Source organism: Rutilus rutilus (genome assembly GCF_951802725.1).
Source record: "Rutilus rutilus genome assembly, chromosome: 9".
Lineage (NCBI taxonomy): Eukaryota > Metazoa > Chordata > Actinopteri > Cypriniformes > Leuciscidae > Rutilus > Rutilus rutilus.
In genome coordinates, this window is record NC_140223.1 from 14,977,204 (window position 1) to 14,999,246 (window position 22,043).

General features: G+C 36.6%; 2 protein-coding genes across 2 annotated transcripts in view; one reads left to right on the top strand and one right to left on the bottom strand.

Moving 5' to 3' along the window:
* The window catches only part of mrm3a (mitochondrial rRNA methyltransferase 3a), a 526,058-nt gene that overhangs the window by 437,831 nt on the left and 66,184 nt on the right, over positions 1-22,043 (top strand). The window lies entirely within an intron of this gene.
* dynll2a (dynein, light chain, LC8-type 2a) lies at positions 19,475-21,730 on the bottom strand. The gene is made up of 3 exons (XM_084419382.1): positions 21,296-21,730; positions 20,365-20,501; positions 19,475-20,265 (listed from the first exon to the last, which is right to left on the bottom strand). The coding sequence occupies exons 2-3, from the start codon at positions 20,494-20,496 to the stop codon at positions 20,128-20,130; spliced, it is 270 nt and encodes an 89-aa protein (XP_084275508.1). The 5' UTR covers positions 20,497-20,501; positions 21,296-21,730; the 3' UTR covers positions 19,475-20,127.

Here is a 22,043-nt window from a genome sequence, read left to right on the forward strand (position 1 = left end):
TTACTAATGGTATGAGCTTTTATATGTGTGTATTTATTTTTATTAGTGCTGTCAAATTGATTAATTGCGATTAAACGCATATAACAAGGGTTTGTGTGTGTGTGTGTGTGTGTCTATATATATATATATATATATATAGACACACACACACACACATATATGAAGATAGGCTTGGATGAGTAATTTTCCCATGTCTTTTTTAACCATTAACAACAAATAATAACAAACAGCAAAAAAGCAATGGCTCATCTCTGTTGTGAAAGCAGGTTGTGTAGTAAAGCGTATCGAGAAACAGACATCTCATAGAGAGAAGGTAGACCATATATATTAACACCCCGCAAGAATAAAAATCAGATATGCTTGCCCTACTGAAAAAAAAGAAAAAAGAAAAAGAAGAAGATGCTTAAACCCTCTGAGTCTTAGTCGGTGTCCCAGTCTGGTCAGTTAGAATGATTTTGGACACTTTTTACCTGTTCAGACTAAGAGACCCCCTTAAACAGCTAAGCCTATAGTCTAAATTTTGTCTTAAATGGATTCAAATGAATTTTCAATAGAGTGAAAAGAGTAAAAAAATCCATGATGCATCTCTAAACATTTACATCATTTGTGCTAAATAACAGCAAAACATAAAAGATAGAAGGACATAACTGCTATTCATGCATGCACCAGTAGGGGCAGTTTGAATATGTGGGTTTGAAGGTTTGTGGAACAGTTGGAAGGGCAGTAAAGGCGCATGCAAATATCATTTACGGCCAGACATGCATTATGCTGCCAGGTGCCTGAGCTCCATAACTGACATTCATGATCACAGGAACACAGGATTTTAAAGACATCCAATGTTTCTGAGTAATTCTGAAAGTTTGAAGAAGGAGTAAAGTCACTACTCCTACGAAGTAGGAATATTTGTATATACTGGTACTGATATTTGAATATAGATTTGATATTTGTAAATGAAAACTATGTGGTAAAAGAATAGCAACAGATGGAACGGAGTCATTTTTCTTTTGTATTCTCAGTATGCTGGTACTTCCATGATTTGTGTGTAAAAAAAAAGCACAAAAAAATGGGCCAATTTCAAAAGCAAGTTTAATCCGGTTTAAGTCAGCTCATGGTGGTTTCAGTGTGAATGGGATGAAGCAAGAGGTTTTAGGTTAACTATGAGCATAGCAGGTTGACCCAAACTGTGCTTGGCAGCCATTTGGATCGGTGACCCCCTCCTCCTCCCTCAACCTCCCTCCATCACAGTCTGGGGCACAGAGCGGAACGCTTGGAAACTTTTTGGGCGAAAAGGGCAGCGAAGTGTGTGTGTGTGAGAGAGATTCAGCAGCCGCTGATCATGTCTCGTTCCACACAGTAACCTGGACCTTACCCCCAGCATGCACCCTCCGACCGTTCCACTCTACTGAAGAGCCTGTTTTTCTTTTAAAACATCCAACTTGCTGGAATTGTAATTGGCCATTTTGACTATTAGTGTCCAAAGGGACACAAACATTCTGATATGAGAAGCTGATTTAATACCTGGGAAGAGTTGATGTATCCTCTCACTGTGAAACGCTGAATGAAGCATGAGTGACGCTGATTAAGAGCCTAGAGGATCTGATTGGATCACAGAGTTTCCACTGAAAGCAAATGAAGCTTTGATCTGTCCCAGAGAAACTTGGGAGTTCTCAACTAAACGTTTCATTTAAGGATACATTTTTTAATCTCTTTCTCCTAAAATGGAAGAAATAAAAACAGACACACATGAGACAATATAGTGAAAAGCTATAAAATGTCTCTAAAGAGCAGATCATTTATGAAAGAATCTGACTTCTGAAAAGTGTCTAAAATAGATGTGGAAACAACACAGCCGAAAATGACATGAGGACGAAGCCCAATAGAGTGCAGTTCTGATCGCAGGTTGTCCTCCCGCTACACAAACAGGGCCTGTGATTGGCTGTGGCTCTCTGTCTCGGGCCTTGACCGACTGACTGACACACTGTTGGCTCAGTCAACACACACTAGAGAGTAAGTGTGGGTATGTGTACACTTTTCCTGAATGGTGCCCAAAACATGAAAGTCTCCTTGTTGTGTTTATTCTTACAAGTACAAGAGGTGTGTGTAGGGCCAGTGAATCAACTGCTTTGATTTGTTAAGACCTGTCCAATCGCGCAGGCTTTGAGGTTGAATTATTGGCTCGTTGACTTCTTTGTTTCCTTAAAATATGCTAGTGACCGAATACACTGATTGGAAATACATGTCTTGGGGAACAAGCCTTAAATGCACACTGCACCAGGTGTTAGGTATCAAATCCTTTCTAACAGATGAAAGCTCACCTGCAATAAGGACAAATTACTCTCACAACAAATGAATGAAGTAGGTTAGGGAGGCATCTATGGAGGAACCCCATCTCTGTTCAGGGTCAGGATGCCCTCTTTAGCTCCTCATCAGGGCTCTATGACCCCATGCATACACCTCCCTTTCCTTTTTGCCTGTCCCACCGCAATTCTGAACCATTACATCAGACGTTCACAAGGTTTTACTAAGCTTTAACAAGCATGTAATTCCCTGCAGTTTGTGCGAATAAACATGCTCTATACTCCTGAGATGAACATTCAGGTATGTGTTGTTATGACATATGGAAAAGGTATTAGACAAAAATATTAAATAGGCTGTATCAAATTGGCTATAATTCTTAAAGGGACAGTTCACCCAAAAAATTAACATTCAGTCAACATTTCAGACCTATACGCCTTACTTTCTTTAATGTCTCAGAGTGTTTTTTGTCCATTTAATGAGGTCAATGGGGTCCAACGTTGTTTGCATAATTGTAATAATAATGTATACAATTTATATAAATAATAAATAAATTGTATATAATAAAATATATTTATATATAAAAAAAGTATATATATATATATATATATATATATATATAAATAAGTGTATGTATATACATATATATATATATATATATATATATATACACACACACACACACACACATATACAGTATATGGCCTATACACACTTACAAATATACATATATATAAACACACAAGTATAAAGGTATGTGTATATGTAGGCTATTGTAACGATTTGTAGTTCGTAACAGTTCGTAACAGCTATATATATACAAAAATGTGTGTGTCTGTGTGTGTATATATATATATATATATATATATATATATATATTTATACGACACGTGCACACACACACATATACACACATATATATATATATATATATATATATATATATATATATATATATATATACACACACACACACACACACACACACACACATACACATATATATATATGGCCTATACACACTTACAAATATACATATATATACACACACAAGTATAAAAGGTATGTGTATATGTAGGCTATTGTAACGATTTGTAGTTCGTAACAGTTCGTAACAGCTATATATATATATATATATATATATATATATACAAAAATGTGTGTGTCTGTATATACAGTATATATATATATATATATATATATATATATATACGACACGTGCACACACACACACACACACACACACACATACATATATATATATACACACACACACACACACACATACACACACACACACACACATACATATATATACAGTGAGGAAAATAAGTATTTGAACACCCTGCTATATTGCAAGTTCTCCCACTTAGAAATCATGGAGGGGTCTGAAATTGTCATCGTAGGTGCATGTCCACTGTGAGAGACATAATAAAAAATAAATAATCCAGAAATGACAATGTATGATTTTTTAACTATTTATTTGTATGATACAGCTGCAAATAAGTATTTGAACACCTGAGAAAATCAATGTTAATATTTGGTACAGTAGCCTTTGTTTGCAATTACAGAGGTCAAACGTTTCCTGTAGTTTTTCACCAGGTTTGCACACACTGCAGGAGGGATTTTGGCCCACTCCTCCACACAGATCTTCTCTAGATCAGTCAGGTTTCTGGGCTGTCGCTGAGAAACACGGAGTTTAAGCTCCCTCCAAAGATTCTCTATTGGGTTTAGGTCTGGAGACTGGCTAGGCCACGCCAGAACCTTGATATGCTTCTTACAGAGCCACTCCTTGGTTATCCTGGCTGTGTGCTTCGGGTCATTGTCATGTTGGAAGACCCAGCCTCGACCCATCTTCAATGCTCTAACTGAGGAAAGGAGGTTGTTCCCCAAAATCTCGCAATACATGGCCCCGGTCATCCTCTCCTTAATACAGTGCAGTCGCCCTGTCCCATGTGCAGAAAAACACCCCCAAAGCATGATGCTACCACCCCCATGCTTCACACTAGGGATGGTGTTCTTGGGCTGGTACTCATCATTCTTCTTCCTCCAAACACGTTTAGTGGAATTATGACCAAAAAGTTCTATTTTGGTCTCATCTGACCACATGACTTTCTCCCATGACTCCTCTGGATCATCCAAATGGTCATTGGCAAACTTAAGACGGGCCTTGACATGTGCTGGTTTAAGCAGGGGAACCTTCCGTGCCATGAATGATTTCAAACCATGACGTCTTAGTGTATTACCAACAGTAACCTTGGAAACGGTGGTCCCAGCTCTTTTCAGGTCATTGACCAGCTCCTCCCGTGTAGTTCTGGGCTGATTTCTTACCTTTCTTAGGATCATTGAGACCCCACGAGGTGAGATCTTGCATGGAGCCCCAGTCCGAGGGAGATTGACAGTCATGTTTAGCTTCTTCCATTTTCTAATGATTGCTCCAACAGTGGACCTTTTTTCACCAAGCTGCTTGGCAATTTCCCCGTAGCCCTTTCCAGCCTTGTGGAGGTGTACAATTTTGTCTCTAGTGTCTTTGGACAGCTCTTCGGTCTTGGCCATGATAGTAGTTGGATTCTTACTGATTGTATGGGGTGGACAGGTGTCTTTATGCAGCTAACGACCTCAAACAGGTGCATCTAATTTAGGATAATAAATGGAGTGGAGGTGGACATTTTAAAGGCAGACTAACAGGTCTTTGAGGGTCAGAATTCTAGCTGATAGACAGGTGTTCAAATACTTATTTGCAGCTGTATCATACAAATAAATAGTTAAAAAATCATATATTGTGATTTCTGGATTTTTTTTTTTAGATTATGTCTCTCACAGTGGACATGCACCTACGATGACAATTTCAGACCCCTCCATGATTTCCAAGTGGGAGAACTTGCAAAATAGCAGGGTGTTCAAATACTTATTTTCCTCACTGTATATGGCCTATACACACTTACAAATATACATATATATACACACACAAGTATAAAAGGTATGTGTATATGTAGGCTATTGTAACGATTTGTAGTTCGTAACAGTTCGTAACAGCTATATATATATATATATATACAAAAATGTGTGTGTCTGTGTATATATATATATATATATACGACACGTGCACACACACACACATATATATATAATATATATATATATATATATATATATATATACACACACACACACATACATATATATATATATACACACACACACACACACACACACACACACACACACACATATATTATATATGGCCTATACACTTACAAATATACATATATATACACACACACACACACGTATAAAAGGTATGTGTATATGTAGGCTATATATATATATATATATAATTACAAAAATGTGTGTCTGTGTATATATAATTAAATATACTAAAATAATCTGATTGCTTGATGAGTACGTAATGTTATCATTTCTGATTATTGATTATCAGTTCTTATAAGATTAGAAAAAATAACCTGACACTGTTAAGCATATTTTTTTCAGCCATCCCAAACACAGCGTGAGGGTTCAAATTGTTTTAAAACCATTATACCGACGCTGGATGTCTGTCTGGTCAAAACGTCCTCAGTCAAGACATCAGGCACTTTGCAATGAATAGTTCAAACTGGCTGGAAAATATTTGGCACAGTTCATGCTCAGCAGTTCTGCCGGCCCAGAGAGACGTGAATGTTGAGTCCTGTCCACCTGACTAGAGCTGGGCAATTAATCAGACAGCTGGCGCTCAGGTTAATAGCTCGCGCATATTCAAACGGAATGACTCAGAGAAAACAAATGACCCAAAAACACACATGCAGACACACTGAGGCATGAAAGGAAAGAAAAAAAAAGACGCCAACCAAATCCCATTTGGTCCCCCAGCCTAGAGGTGCACATCAATGATAGTGAAAGGTCACACGAGACAAATGTGTCAGCTTGGCTTATGTTTGCTATGACTTGAGTGGCTGGAAGTGGAGGACAGTCACTTTCCAGACTGCAACTTTATCGACTTCCAGCTCCACTATAGTATTTGAATGAGGATGGTGGTTTAAATCAGTTGTGTGTGTCATAAATGAAACTCAAACTGAATGAGATATGTTTAGTCAGCCAACACCCAGCCACTCCTAAACATTCCAGACGTAAGAAGGCCAAAGGCTCCATACCTGTGACAGGCCACTAGACTGTGTGTTAGTTAGCTATTAGTGTTTCTGGTGCGTTGCGTTTGGCATGTTCAGTGGTCATTTAAAAAGTTTAGGTAGTCTGATGGAGTTTCAGTGCTTTTTACACACTGGCCTGTTGTGTGCGTCAATCTGCTGAAGTTTCACTCACTGGCGCCACCCAGAGGTCAGAGGGAAAAATCAATTAACAACAGGTAAATACAGAAAAAGAAAAAAGTATTTTGCTTATTGTTTATAGTCTACATGTTGTTGTACTTCTTTAAATCGATTCTTTATATTTATTAGTTTGTTAAACAAAAGTAACTATATTTCTGAGTCAATGACGTTTTTAAATCTCGCTATTTTAGTATTAATTCTATAGTAAAAATTCTATAGTTCTATAGTATATTAATTCTTCTATGTAAAGCACTTTGAATTGCCATTGTGTATGAAATGTGCTATATAAATAAACTTGCCTTGCCTTGCCTAGTATTTATTAACATTTTAAATTAGCTTTATAAAAAAAAAAAAAAATTAAATCTATATAGCTTTAATTAATTTGTATTTCAGTTTTAGTCATTTTATTTCAACTTAAACTTATCTATTTAGGCTAGCTGCCCAGGTTAACATTTCTAAATTTTAATTACCGTTTTTCATCTAATATTTATGCTTTATTTTATTTTAGCTTTATTTCAAATAATAAAATAAATAAAAAAATAATTACAATACAAGTACAATAATTACAAATAATCAGCAAGTACAACTGAAATACTATTTTCTTGTAACATATTCCACTAACCACTGTTTTATTTACAACTAAACATCACGATAACAACCCTGGCATCTGAATTTATACAAAAATCCATTAAAAATGCAATTCATACATGCAACTGCCTCTATGATGAGCTTGTTTTTATTTTTATATTTTAGGGGTGTAAAGTCACAACTCTCAGGGTGATACTATCACAATGAATAGACATCATTCTGTCTTCAGCCCAAACAAAGCAGGACAAGTTCTCAGATTAAGATTTCAGGCTATGAGTGGCTCTCAGTATCTGTCCACAGACATACTGAAATCAAGTGCGTGTGAATTTAACCCTCCTCCTCAAATCCACTCAATGTCCTCCACCTCCCACCCAACATACACACGCAATTAAACATTCAAAGGCAATTACCTGCATGGTTTCCTCTACGATTAAGGCTAGGTTTGGAGCAGCCTCATTAATGCAGCGGCACGCAGGACGGCCATCAGCGGCCATGAGAAGTACAAATGGTCTTACCAAAAACCTGCAAAGCAAACACAGCTTAGTTTTCACAGAAATACACTTCAGAAACTTTCAATTAGGCTCATTTGAGGGAAGTTCTTAAGCGTTAAGGTAATACAGCCAGGCCCTAGTTTTTATTTTATTTTATTTTTTATAAATGATAATAATATACTATATATGCAGGACCAGATATTAATCAAACCTATATTAATCCATTTGTTTATGCCCATTTATTCAGTTTAAATTCAATCAAATAAAAAAAACATCTAGCTGTGAGATGATAAAGTCTGAAGTGGGAACTCCACACGTAAATCGAAATCTTTGCGAATAGTTCAGAAAGATGCTTTTACAATCTCCTCAATAAAGGGCACTGAACCATCAGTTGTACAGTCTTATGTCTTTTATAGGCAATAATGTCATAGTCTACTTTTATGACAATGTAAAACACAGTGATATTTTGCATGCAGCATGAGACTTTTATGCGTGTTCACCTTCAAGATCTGTTCAAGGACGCTGAGCCTTTTCACACCACCACTTAGTCAAATCTGCGAAAACTCGAATACAACTAGATTTATCCAAGAAAGATCTGTTGTTTGAATTCCTATAACTCTTAGCGTGCTGACTTTGGTTTGGTTTTCCAACAATTATTTCATTTCTGTACACATTTCTGTGTAGTTTTTCTACATGAACATGAGTGTACACAGAGTCTCATGGGGTGAATCTTATTGCACCTATATTAACTGTGCAGGTAAGCTAAAATGCAACTGGGAACCTAAAGTGTCAAGATTTTCAAGATTCTGTCAGCAAATTGTCTTCCTGTTCTGACGGCAGCAGTAGCAGGTTATCTATTTCCTCTTTATTTCATTTTTTTTTTTGCCAGCTGTTAATGAATAACAGATGAGGTGAGAATCAGCATTTCCCTTTAGCTCAGACACTAATCGATGTTTCTGCGGTGTGTGTGTGTGTGTGTGTGTGAGGGAGATCTAAATGGAGGTATTGTTTCACTGTAACTGTCCCTGCCAACATTCAGGCTCAACTCAAACACAGTATACACATGAGGAAGGTTAAGGCGGTGGTTAACAGTATGATACATGAGTCCACTGATAAGTTTGGAGAAAAATCTTTTTTTATTATTAATAAAAAAAATAAAAGAATATAATATTGGTAACACTTTAGTTTAGGGTCCAGTTATCACCATTAACTAGTTGCTTATTAGCATGAATATTAGGATATTGGCTGTTTATTAGTACTTATAAAACACATATTAATGCCTTATTCTGCATGACCATATTTGACATTCCTTAATCCTACCCAATACCTAAACTTAACAACTACCTTAACTATTAATAAGCAGTAATTAGGAGTTTATTGAGGCAAAACTTGTAGTTAATAGTTAGTTAACAGTGAGAATTGGACCCTAATCTAAAGTGTGACAATAATATTTTTAAATAATATTATTTTATTTATATTGTTTTCAACTTGGTTAATTGTATTTTTTATTATTATTATTATTATTTATTCTAAAGGTCAGAATGAATTTATTACATTGAAAGCCATAGTTATGTTTCTCTTCAGGTTTATACAGTGCACTTAATGATGGATAGAAAAAAAGTAAAAGTAAAGTAAATATTTTCCATATATTCACAATATAAATGAGTCTTTATAAATGAAAATATAACCTTTGAAGAAACTGAAGAACCTTTAATATCCATGGAACCTTTCCATTCCGTAAAAGGTTCTTTATAGTGGAAAAACGATCTATAGATTATTCAGATGTTCATCATACTAAGAAAATTGTTCTTTTAGGAACTGAGCACTGAAAGGTATATGGGAAACCCCAATAAGGTTCTTCTGGCATCACTGTTAAAAAAAAAAAAAAAAAACACGATTACACTTAATTCAGATGATCCACTTTAGACATTCTACTAACTATAAGCAACTTACTCTCATTAGAGTATTAGTAGACTGTTAGGTTAGGGTTATAGGTGTTATGGTTTGGGTTCTGGTTAGTAAGAATAAGTTGACATGTAGTCGCAAAGTCACTTCTAGTCAGTAGAATGTCTGTTGGGGAGCATCACAATAAAGTGTTAGCAAATATTAGTCAGACAGTCTACTAATACTCTAATGAGAGTTAGTTGACATGTAGTTGGAAAGTTACTTGTAGTTACTAGAATGTCTAAAGTGGAGAATCAAAAGTGGTCCACACTTTTCTATAAATAATCTAAAATAAGTGTTACTAATCCCACTTTAAGAACCTTTATTTTTAGAAAATAAATAAGTGCATCAACTTTAATTCTCAGATGTTTCCTGTAAAGTCCTCTTCATATTCTCTTAAAACAGAAAATGAGACAATTGTTCACATACAGTTTGAGTAAAGAGCTAACTGAATATGGAAAGCAGTTCAGTGTTGAATTTGGTGAGAAGTACAGGTATCTTGGCAAATCGGCACAATTTGTGATCTTTTTGGATCTAGAAACACATGATATATATAGTTTTTTAGTTTTTTTTATTCTAAGAACACCTGAGAAGCTAGAGTCAGTCTACCAAGGAGATGTCAATCGTGATTTGTCTGCATTGAAATACTGGAGGGGACTATGAAATCACCTCATTAACTTTTAGTTATCCAGAAATCACATATGATCCCAGACAACAGAACCACGCAGGCTGTGTTTGCCGGTGTCCCGATGGCTGCGTTCCGAATCTCTGAGTGTATCTGCTTGCCATGTTCTTTCGATGCCCCCCTGAGATCTCAATCTTGTGCAAATACCTGGCAAAATGCCACCTAATGTTAAAGCCAAAGTTATCCATTATTTCATGAGTAAAGAGAAAAACTTCACACTCAATCAACCGTGGCGTCTGTCCCAATGTCTCGAAACACCTTCGCTCCCTTCGCGATCATCACACACAGATTAATTGAACTCTTTGCGCTTAATGTGCCAAGACCAAAAAATGTGCTTAGAAAAGACTCTTGTTTGCACGACAGCCCCTAAAGTGAGAAAGAATCGATCGGATCTTATCAAAGTGAGAATATTTGGACAGTCTTGTTTTGTTTGATGTTGTCACTATGGTGCTGGTGGGCCGATGGTCACCAAACCCCCCCCCTCTTTCAGAGTGGACTCTGCCTTTTGTCCCTTTGCTCTCCGTCTCCACGGTCCTCTGCTCCTCCGCTAATGAATTCATCTGCACATCTCCTTTCCTCAACCAGCACATTAACCCTGACCACTGGAGCCATCCTCATGGAAAAACGGTCCCTCTCCAAGCATGGAGAGCCGCATCGGATTGACCTTTCCACCTCGGCCCCCCTCGCGACCCCTCGCTCTGAGTCTCGGCCCATCTGCATTTCAACACAGTGCCAGCGCATACTCAACCTCCTGCCCCTCACGCCATGACACATTGTCAACAGCTCGTGGGGGTCTAAGAAACAGCCCTCCTGGGTGCCCGGACTGCATGCCACCGTACCGTTCACTACATTCAGGAATGAAGCTGTGGAAATGCATGGACGATTTCTACGCTGAAGAAAGAGGGAATGAAATTGAGCCGTTGACTTGTCCACCCCCCAGATTGATCAGACATTACTACTCTACCTCTTCACAACCCCCCTGCTGAGACGGTCTACCAACAAAACAAAAAAACGAGTTCAGCAATGAAATACACTGTAAAATACGTTACTACATGTACTTACAGTAGTAATAACAGTAAATTATGCATAATTACAAGTAACTAACCCTAAACCAAACCCTAACCGTAATTCTGTAGTAAGTACATGTAGTTAATTAATACAACAAGTGTAACCAATGTTTGTACTTTTAAATGTAAAAGACTGCAAAAATGTCAGAGTAAAAACCAGTTAATAGTAAAATACTGTTAAATGTACCATTAAATATAAAATGTACTGTTAAATGTACAAATCATCTTACATCAATTTACAGTAAAAAGCCATAAAACCGATTTTGCCAGAACTCCCTGCATGTGACACTTTTTCCAGTTAAAAATGGCTTCTTCTTAGTTTTTTGTTATGTGCATTAGAGATTTATGTTACATCTTATGTTGTTAAGCCTAATATTTATTGCATTATTTTATGTCGTGTGTTACCATAATGGTGTTTTGTATTTCTGTGTTTGACACTGTGCACCTTCGATATATTTATGTATTTATGTTTGTGGACAATCTACTTGAACTTGATGAAGATGAACTTTGATTCATCATGTGGATTTCTCTTGTGTTATTATGGTGCTTGTCCAAAACTGATTTTAGTACCACTGTAAAAAAAATGATATGATCAGTAAGCCATGGCAACTTGGCAACTTATGTTTTTACATTACTTTAACTCATCAAAATAAGTTAAGCAATTTCAACTTAGTTATACGAGATTCAACTGATTTTGTAAGTCAGTTTAATAAAATTTAAGTTGAAATGACTTGTAGGCTACAATCAAGTTTATTGTACTTAAAAATGTAAGGCAGCAACTGAACTTAAGTTGAAATAGGTGGAATTGTTTTATAGTGTGGCCTTGATAATTAAGCAGAAAAGTTACCAGTTTAATTTTTTTGTGTGTGTAAATTACAGTTTTAAATTGCAACATTTGCAGGTTTGTTCTGTAAATATGTTTAAATGTTTACCGTATTTGTACAAAATTACTCCACTAAACAACCAGTTTTTCTAAAAACAACAGGACTTTTTTTTACAGTGTAACATTATTTTTGCCCACCTTTAAAGCCAAGGTAGAGCATAACCGGCCCATCAAATCATGCAACTTGTTGAGGAGAAGGTGATCTATAAATGAAAAAAAAAAAAAAATCATAAACCTACACATTTTCAGAATTTTTAATACTATAGCCTACTACACGTTTTTGGAACCAGCATGCCTCGAGTAAGCAAGGTTTGGTTGAACTATTCCTGGCTTTCTGGAGTAGGCTACACCCCGGAACAAATAACTTTTACGAGCTGGACCTTTTTAACGAATTACAAACAAAGCACAACAAATGCAGTTCAACTAGCAAAGGAATGACTCTTATGAGCCCGATTTTTCAGTGAATCATAAACATAAATCACAAGTGTGCAGTCAAAATCCCTGACCGCCGTACATTTTAGTAAATCATTAACATAAAGCACGACAAGTGCAGACTGATTTCAAAACTAAATGACTCTTATGATGAGCACATCTTTCAGTCAATCATAAACAAAGCACAACAAGGGCAGGTTGATTCCCAAATGAATGACTCTTATGAGCCCGAATTTTCAGAGAATCAAAAACATAAATCACAATAACGGCATTTTGATTGCCGAACAAATTACTCTTATGAGTCTGTTCATTTCAGTCAATCAAAAAAATACAGTGCGGACAGTGAAGGTAAAAAAACAACAACTAATGACTCAATAGTTGCAGATTGGTTGTTCATGTGAAAATGTGCAGTTAAACATGAATCGTCTATAAAAAAAAAAATAGGCCTAAATGAAATGTTCATATTAATGTTATTTTTTATTGTCATTTTTCTGTCAATATGTTATTCGCTGTATACTTAAAGCCTACTGGATCACATATATTATATAAAATATTTTTCCAAAAATATTAAAAGAATCGTTGACTGAACTGTTAAGGAACTTTGATAATTAAGTGAAAATGGAATCATTAAATGAATTAATCCTAACATTTAGATGATTAGACACTTTACGAATGGAGATTTTTTATATCTCATTCCTCAGATTTACCACAGCAATGATCTTTGGGATTTAACCTTAACCAATCCATCCGTCTCCACATCGGTGCAGTGCAAACATGAGCGAATGACAGAGAGAGAAGAAGGTCCTGCGGCGAATCGCTCATTGAGCGTGGAACGAAGCCTAAGGTTTCTCAGGAACGCTCATAAAGCGTTGCGCCGCTTTACAACCCCATTGCTCAACATCACATGCCTTGAGAGACGGGATATTACCTGAGATAAGGCAAGAGGGATCAAGCTTGGCACCAATCTGACCTCTCCCTCCATCCCTTCACACACACAACCACAGGGAGTGGGACATTTTCATAAGGGGGGTTCCAGACCTCCTAGGGCTTCCTGAATGACATTAAAAGTCAGGCACTGATGCACAGTAGCTATGTAATGTATTTGCTAAAACTCTCTCCCTGAACCACTGATCCAGGGCTTGAATACGTCTTGCTGGAAAGCAGTGGACAGTGAGATGTTTTGCCGGAATCAAAGAGGATCAGTGCGGTACCGCAAGGACTGTGTCACTTGTAGATTCTATAAATCATGTCTTGGTGATAAGCTAATTGCCTTATCCTTGACAGCAGCTCACTGAGAAAGCAATAAAGGGGCAGGATTACAAGATGTAGAGCCATAAAGAGCTGGCCGAGCAGGCGGTGGTGGAGAAAGAGGGAAGAGGGAATGATGCAAGAGAAAAGCACAATTAGAAAGTGGGACTAAACTAATGGTAAGAGCAGGATGTTTCTCTTTGCCTTTAGTTCTTCCTGATGAAAATGACTGAAAAGGAACCAAGCAATGCTATCAGGATAATGTAGCAGATCCAGGAAGTAACTATTACTTCCTTGTTCATATGTGGAATCAAGGTCAAGAGGAGAACAACTATCATCAAGACTGTTGCGGCCTCATAAAAGACCATCACCTTTACCCTGTTTCCTTCAGTATCACTGACACTGTTGGCCAACAAGATCTCAAACAATGTTACAAAGAGTCTCCTTCTATACTTACAACGTTCAAATGTTTCGAAAGAAGTCTCTTATGCTCACTAAGACGGCATTTCTGTGATAAATAATGCAGTAAAATCATCAGTAAAATTGTGAAATATTATTGCAATTTAAAATGACTGTTTTCTATTTGAATAGATTTGAAAATGTCATTTATTTCTGTGACGCAAAGCTGAATTTTTTATTATTATTATCAATGTCGAAAACAGTTATGTTGCGTCATATTTTTGTGGGAACAGATACATTTTTTTCAGGATTCTTTGATGAATAGAAAGTTCAAAAGAACAGCATTTTTGGGACATTATACAAATCTTTACTGTCACTTTTGATCAACTTAATGCATCCTTACTGGAGAAAAGTGTTAATTTCTTTCAAAAAAAATCTTTATGACCTCAAACTTTTGAAAGGTAGTGTACTTATTATTCACATAAGAGTCTCATATTTATCATAAGAGATTCGTATTACTGAAAATGACAGACTTTTTAATGAAATGAAATTTAGTGGAGTCAAAAGTAAGATATACTTTAGAATGTGGTATTAAAATTGTGTATATATATACACACACACACACACACACACATATAAATATATATATGTATATAATGAGTATATAAATAAAAAAAACTTGAAATACTTGAAATAAACTTCTTCCCTAGTAAAATCACATGAAGATCAAAAAAGGGATGAAATATTTGTAAAGCGTAATATGTTGCATTATGGGTGTGAGGATCTCTGCTTGCCTTTGTTTAGTGAATCAGGTGGATGGCAGTTCCAGGCCTGAAGTGTTGTGTTCAGCGTGACTGCCTCAGACATTTCCTGCTTGGCTTTGTTCGGCCCCATGGCTGCCTCTCAATTTAGAGCAAAGCTATTAGAACAAACTCCTCTTGGGGGCACAAAGGTAGATTGGGCATGACGCTAAGAAGCTAATCGCCCAAATGTCCCCTGCGCAAGGACAAACTTTGAGGACTGAGGACAATTGATCCAAAACGGAAAAGAGGATCTTAAGGAGTTCGAGCACGTGTCATTTGATCTAAAGTACAGGTGAAACTCCAAAAATTTGAATATCGTGCAAAAGTTGATTTATTTCAGTAATTCAACTTAGAAGGTGAAACTAATATATTATATAGACTCATTACATGCAAAGTGAGATATTTCAAGCCTTTATTTGTTATAATTTTGATGATTATGGCTTACAGCTTATGAAAACCACAAATTCAAAATCTCAGAAAATTACAACATGAAATCAATTTTTAAAAAAGGATTTTAATGTCGGCCCTCTGAAAAGTATAATCATGCATATGTACTCAGTACTTGGTTTGAACCCTAACCTTTTAAGTTGAATTACTGAAATACCTGTATTGTTCTTTTGAATCATATTGATCAAAAACATTTCCACAAAAAATATTAAGCAGCACAACAACAGTGATAATAAGAAATGTGTCTTGAGCAGCAAATCAGCATATTAGAATGATTTCTGAAGGGTCATGTGACACTGAAGACTGTTATGATGCTGAAAATTCAGCTTTGTATCACAGAAATCAATTTAATTTTAAAACATATTAAAATAGGAAGCTGTTAATTTAAACTGTAATATTATTTCACAATATTACAGTTTTTACTGTATTTTTTTTTATCAAATAAATGCAGGCTTGGTGAGCAGAAGAGGCTTTAAAAAGATCTTACCAACCCCAAACTTTTGAACAGTAATGTCAATTTAAATAAATAAACAAACAAACAAATAAATAAAGTCAATAAGATGTCATCCAATTAAAAAATGAAGGAAAAAAGCTCTAAAAATTATTTTACTTTCTCTTCTGCCTCAGCATAATTAGCCTCTTTTAATAAAACAAGTGAGGAAATCATTAACTCTCAAGGGGAAATCCTGTCTGTCTTATCCTTTCCAGCCTGGAAATATCACACCATGAAAACTATGTGATCTCGATAAGGACCATAGGGAGTTTCATTAAAAGAGACATCTTCATTTCTTTTGTGGTTTGCATTACTTGATATCAGAAGATGGGACTTTTCCAACAATCCCATTCACACCTTTTAATGGAAAACATATATAGGATAAAGACACATTCATCATCACATCACAATATGACTATTCCATTAGCTAATTATGTGGCAAAAATAAATAGATAAAACAATCTAATCTGGCTCTGGCAAATACGGCAACCATGGATTAAAGGCCTGCCCTTCCGAAGCACTTTACTTGACTTGGAATAAACTTGCAAAACTGCGACAGCCATAAAATCAGAATGAGGAGAAATACAAAGAGCCATGCTCAGGCACATCTTATCACACATTATGGGCTGTAAAACAAACCGAAAGACTCTTCAGCTCCTCAGGCGTGATTGGTATCTGAATTCACATGATCAGATTCAGCAGGTTAATGGTGTCACTCACACCAAACCTGCACAGGACGAGCGCAAAAATACCAAAATGCAACATAAGAATGCTACCAACATGGTTGACAAGTAACATTATGTAAATAAATCATATATCAGAGCGAAGAAAATAGGCTGTATGTATGCAACGAAGGGAATCAGGCATGTAACTTGACGTTTGCCCCATGGACAAAATTAAACAAATAAAGATGATGATAGGAAGATGATGATAGGATGTTGCCTTGACAAAGCCAACCTGCTGTCATTTTTAATTAAAACTAAAACGTTTTAATTAAAACTTCTTAAAACTATACAGATTTCACTTCATGTACAGTTAAATACCATATAGACTTCCATTTCACCAGCTTTAGGATGTTATCTATCTATCTATCTATCTATCTATCTATCTATCTATCTATCTATTGTTCTGTCCATCTCTCTGTCTATCTATCTATCGTTCTGTCCATCTCTCTCTCTCTCTCTGCTTGTCTATCTGTCGGTCCAGCTCTCTCTCTCTCTGTCTATCTATCTATCGTTCTGTCCATCTCTCTTTCTCTCTCTCTCTCTCTCTGCTTGTCTATCTGTCGGTCCAGCTCTCTCTCTCTCTGTCTATCTATCTGTCTAACGTTCTGTCATTCTCTCTCTCTCTCTCTCTCTAATCTACCGTTCTTTTCATCTCTCTTTCTCTGTCTATCTGTCTATCTTCTATCTAATCTTGACAAGAATTTGTCAAAACAGTAATTAAAGTTTGTACTGACAAACTATTCTTTTCAATTTTAACATAGTCCTCCTAAAAATGTGTTTGGAGCTGTATTATAAAAAACGTGAAATCGACAAAGCCAATACAGGTTTTACAGTTTTTCTCAATCTCTTTGGCTCAATTCTCAAATGAGACTTTTTTTTCTCTCAAAACAATAAGTTCAGATCATTTTTGAATTTCTTATTGATTTAAGCAAATTGCATGTGCTTTGGCAAAAGAGTAAGTACAATTGTCAACAAGTTGCACAATGACTAAATGCACATGGCTTGTTGAGTAAAACTGAGTTGATTCTCAGTGAATTTGTCAATCTCTTCACTGATTGAAAGTAATCACTTCTAAAAAGTATTTCATCGTGTGAGCCATCACATGCAAAATGATCCATTCAGTGATCAAAATCTGTAAGACATGTTCTATTCCATAAATATTTATGACATGGAATGTTTGTAATGTTTGCTAAATTGGCAAATGGCCTGCCGTTGTAATGAAATAGAAATCACAATCTTATCAACCAACCAATCAAGTTTGGAAACTATATATGGAGTACTGACAGCACAATCATCACCATTTTTGAACATGGAGGAACATCACATATCTGAACAGCAGCAGCTACATCAGTACTGTATAAATACTTGTGTATTTTTACAGTACTTTTTTTCTAGAAATGTGTTACATGTAAACAAAAAACTATTGTCATGGAAAAGCAATAGGAAGATATGTAACTAAGAAGATATACAGTATAGTGTTAGAGAAAGACATAATAGAGTGTGTAAAAATGAACAAGCAACTGAGAATATTCAGTTTACATGTAACACATTGCTGGACTGCAATAAATGGACTGTATAAATACAAATACAAGTATCTTTTTGTGTACTACATTGTTGACTTTTCCCAGTCAATTTTTACCTACTCTCTGAATCTGTATTTACAGACAAAACTGACATTATTGTACAGTAAAGAAAGCAGTTAGAGTCAACAAAAAAGTAGCTTATATAACAAATATTTCCATGGTGAAAAAGCATCTAAGCATTTTGACCAGTGTGGCTCACACGATGACAAAAACACTTTTTTTTATTTTGGTGGCATTGGCCAATTAACTGACACAATAACTAGGTTTTGAAGCATGAATTAAATGTTTTGGTGAGTTACTACGTTTTGCAGACATGCCATAGAGTTCTGATGTCCCAGCAAAGAGTTGTGACACTTGGAACTAGTTTAGAGAATGTTAAGACTGTTTCGAAAAATGTGCCAAAGCGATTGAGAAAAACTGTAAGACTTGATTATCGCCATTATGACGTCACTAACACTAAGCCTCTTAGATATTGAATTCCCTCATATTTCTTTTAAACAATAGCAGGTGTGTTAAAGTTTTGACGCTTCGCCTCTCACCATTTTAAACGAATGTTTTCCATGTCAGCAGCAGCAGCAGCATCATTCAGGCTGTAGGCCTCAAGAGATGTTGTGCGATGAGAGGGAGCCCTCTACTGGTTCAGTGCTGATAATGGCTGCTGCAGGCCCTCTAGGCCCAGATATTAGCCTAAGTGCGAGTGAGAAAATAAAATACACAATAGGCGAACACGAAATCTTTCAATCACGTTTTAATGAATCTGACAGGCCGCTTTTGTCAATGGCGGTACCTGAGTGGGCTTTTGGCATATGCTATGTGCAAACTATACAGACATATGATCAGGTGCAAACATGAGAAATTAAAAAAGAGAGGCAAAAACAGACACATGCAAATTAATTCTACTCTGAAATAGCAGGACAGCAGACAGGAAGACGACAAATACATCTGTTGTGCGATCAGACTTTTACTAACTACATTCAGAAACCTGGTCTGCAGACGCTTACATGAAAAGACTTGACGGCAACATGTTATTGGCTTGATGGAGTTAGTATTTTGTAATATGACTTACATGTGATGTTTTTGCTCTTAAACTTTATTATATGTGCATCTCAATTACATACATCTAATCCATTGTATATTCAGATAGACATTTCCAAAAGTCAATACTAGCTCTCTCAAAACGCAATACCTCAAACATCAAATGAAAAGAAAAATACATTTACTGCAGAGGTAATCAGACCAAAACATTCCTTCTAGAACAAAATGCTTCCAATCAAACTATACAGATCCACCTCCAGACAACCAAATGTGCTTCTATGCTTTGCCCCAATACCCCAAAAATGACATACAGCGCATGGCATTCAAAATATTACAGCACTAAGTCACCAAAAATATATCCATTTATAGCAGACATATGTGCTGGTAAATACTCACATTTTCTGACTTCCGTTATTATGCTTTTTTGTTCGTTTTTTTATTATTTTTTTTACAACATATGTGCTAGGAAAAACCTGCAAGGACCATTAACAAAAACGTGGGGCCTCTAATGAAAAGCAATTTAACTGCAACATGTACACAAGTAGTATGGGATATGATCCATGCAGTTGTGCACAGCCAGCATAGTCATGGTATGGTCTCGTTTAATATTTCATTGATGACATTAGCCACCAGTGCATCACAGTCTTCACAGGAGGTACATTCTACGGTCTGGTCCGGTCTAGACTAGACTCAGCCAGACTTGAAGAGGAGAATGGCCACCTGGCCCAAGTAGAAGTAGATGAAGTGTTTTGTCTCATGGGTCACGTAGCTGCCGAAGTTCCTTCCCACAATGCAATGCCACGTAGGATTGTATTTCTTATCGAACTCCTGTAACATGAGACAACGTGGTATTAGCACACAGGAAATGCAAACGCTACAAAAAATACACGTCAGGAGTCCAAGATAGCAGTATGGCTCAAATCTCACCTTTTTGATGTATGCGGCAATGTCCTTCTCTATGTTGTATTTCTCCATGGCCTGCGTAGCACAGTCCACCGCATCCTGCTGCATGTCTTCAGACATGTCGGCGTTCTTGATCACAGCCTTCCTGTCAGTCATGGTGCCTGAAAACGTAGAAACCAACTTGGTTAAGTCTCCACTTCCACTCGAAACAGTGGGGCCTTTCATGTGTGCTTCTTCCCTGACAATGGCAGGTTTCCTGACAGAAAGCCATCAACTGAGAGGATCTGATTTGTTAAGGTAATTCAAATCAGGTGACACTAGATACTTTCATGAGAACCAAGCAGGTCTTTCAATCAAACACTAAAACTATCATTTGCAGCTCGCCAATGAAGGCCACATTTGCATACTACTAATGCTGGGCCCAGAGAACCTAAGCAAACTGTGTTCAAATTAAGTAAAATCCTGTATAAAAGTACTTCAGTAGTTAATAACTAACGTTAGCAATACTAATACTGAGATGCACGCGCCCCAAATGCATGCAAAAATACTATAAAGCAGCACTGAAAGATCTTGCACAGCTATGTCAGCACTTCACACCATGTTGATTTAACTATGAAACTAATAATCATGGTGGCAGTCGACCAAATGACGGATTACGGTCTGGATCATCTATCAAGACATTGACAGGTCAGGATGGAGGAATGCTACGTCACACCTCCATTCACAGCGTGCGCGTTTGATGCTCCAGCAGATCAATGATGCTCAGGTGCACGCGGCGTTCTCATCGTAGCGTCTTCATTTCAAAATCAAATACATCTTTGCTAAAGCGATTGTATATTAATATGTCCCCCCCAAAAAAACGCGATATAAATATCTAAACCGAATGCATCAGGCTCAAAATGCATGCTAGATCATTCTTTGTATATCACTCGAGATGGTAAACTATTCCACTCACCTGTCAACAATATTTGGCAAGAGAAATTTGCAATTCAAAACAGTCGCCGTACGAGCTTTCGTCGTTTCGGGTGTCCCTTTGACGCTATGAGAAGAACATAAGGATCAAGTCAAACGCTGACTGGTGCCCGCGCTAAAATCCCTGGCTCTTCACAATGCCGTCCTACACAGCGCTCGCCATTGGCTGCAGACCAGCCGCTCCCTGCGCCCCTCTGCCAGCATCTTATTTCATCCCACAATGCATCTTTAACCGGAGACCAGAGGGAAATGTGCTTGTTTGGTTATAAGCCTCAGGACTGTGTAGGCCAGGAAATAGCTTAAATTAGACTCGGTAGACCTTCACAATGAAAACACGTCACAATAAATTATTGCATTTTGGAGAGGTAACGTTACCTCATGGTCATTCCCACGCAGTGCAATGTAACTTGAAATGAATAATGTAATGATTCTGGTTCCGATTCTTCTAGAATTTTATAGAATTGTGTGTGTGGGAATCATTCTAATGAGATGATTCCCCATTTCTACAGAATAAAAATTCATATTTAATTCAGTTCTTGAAAAAAAAAGTGTACTTCCATGCAGGTAGAAAAAAACCTATTCAATTAATTATTCTAACTAACTTACATAATAGAAATACTATTACTTTGTCGTTTATAAATTCAACTGATTGCAAAGTAACTCAAGTTGGCATCAGTCAGTATTGACACGGATTTAAGTCTTGACCTAAAATAACAGTTCTACTTCATTTC

Coding starts and splice junctions, on each gene's coding strand:
- dynll2a (XM_084419382.1), bottom strand. CDS start 20,496: ATGACTGACAGGAAGGCTGTGATCAAGAACGCCGACATGTCTGAAGAC. Junction 20,266..20,364: donor TTGCCGCATACATCAAAAAG/GTGAGATTTGAG, acceptor CTCATGTTACAG/GAGTTCGATAAGAAATACAA.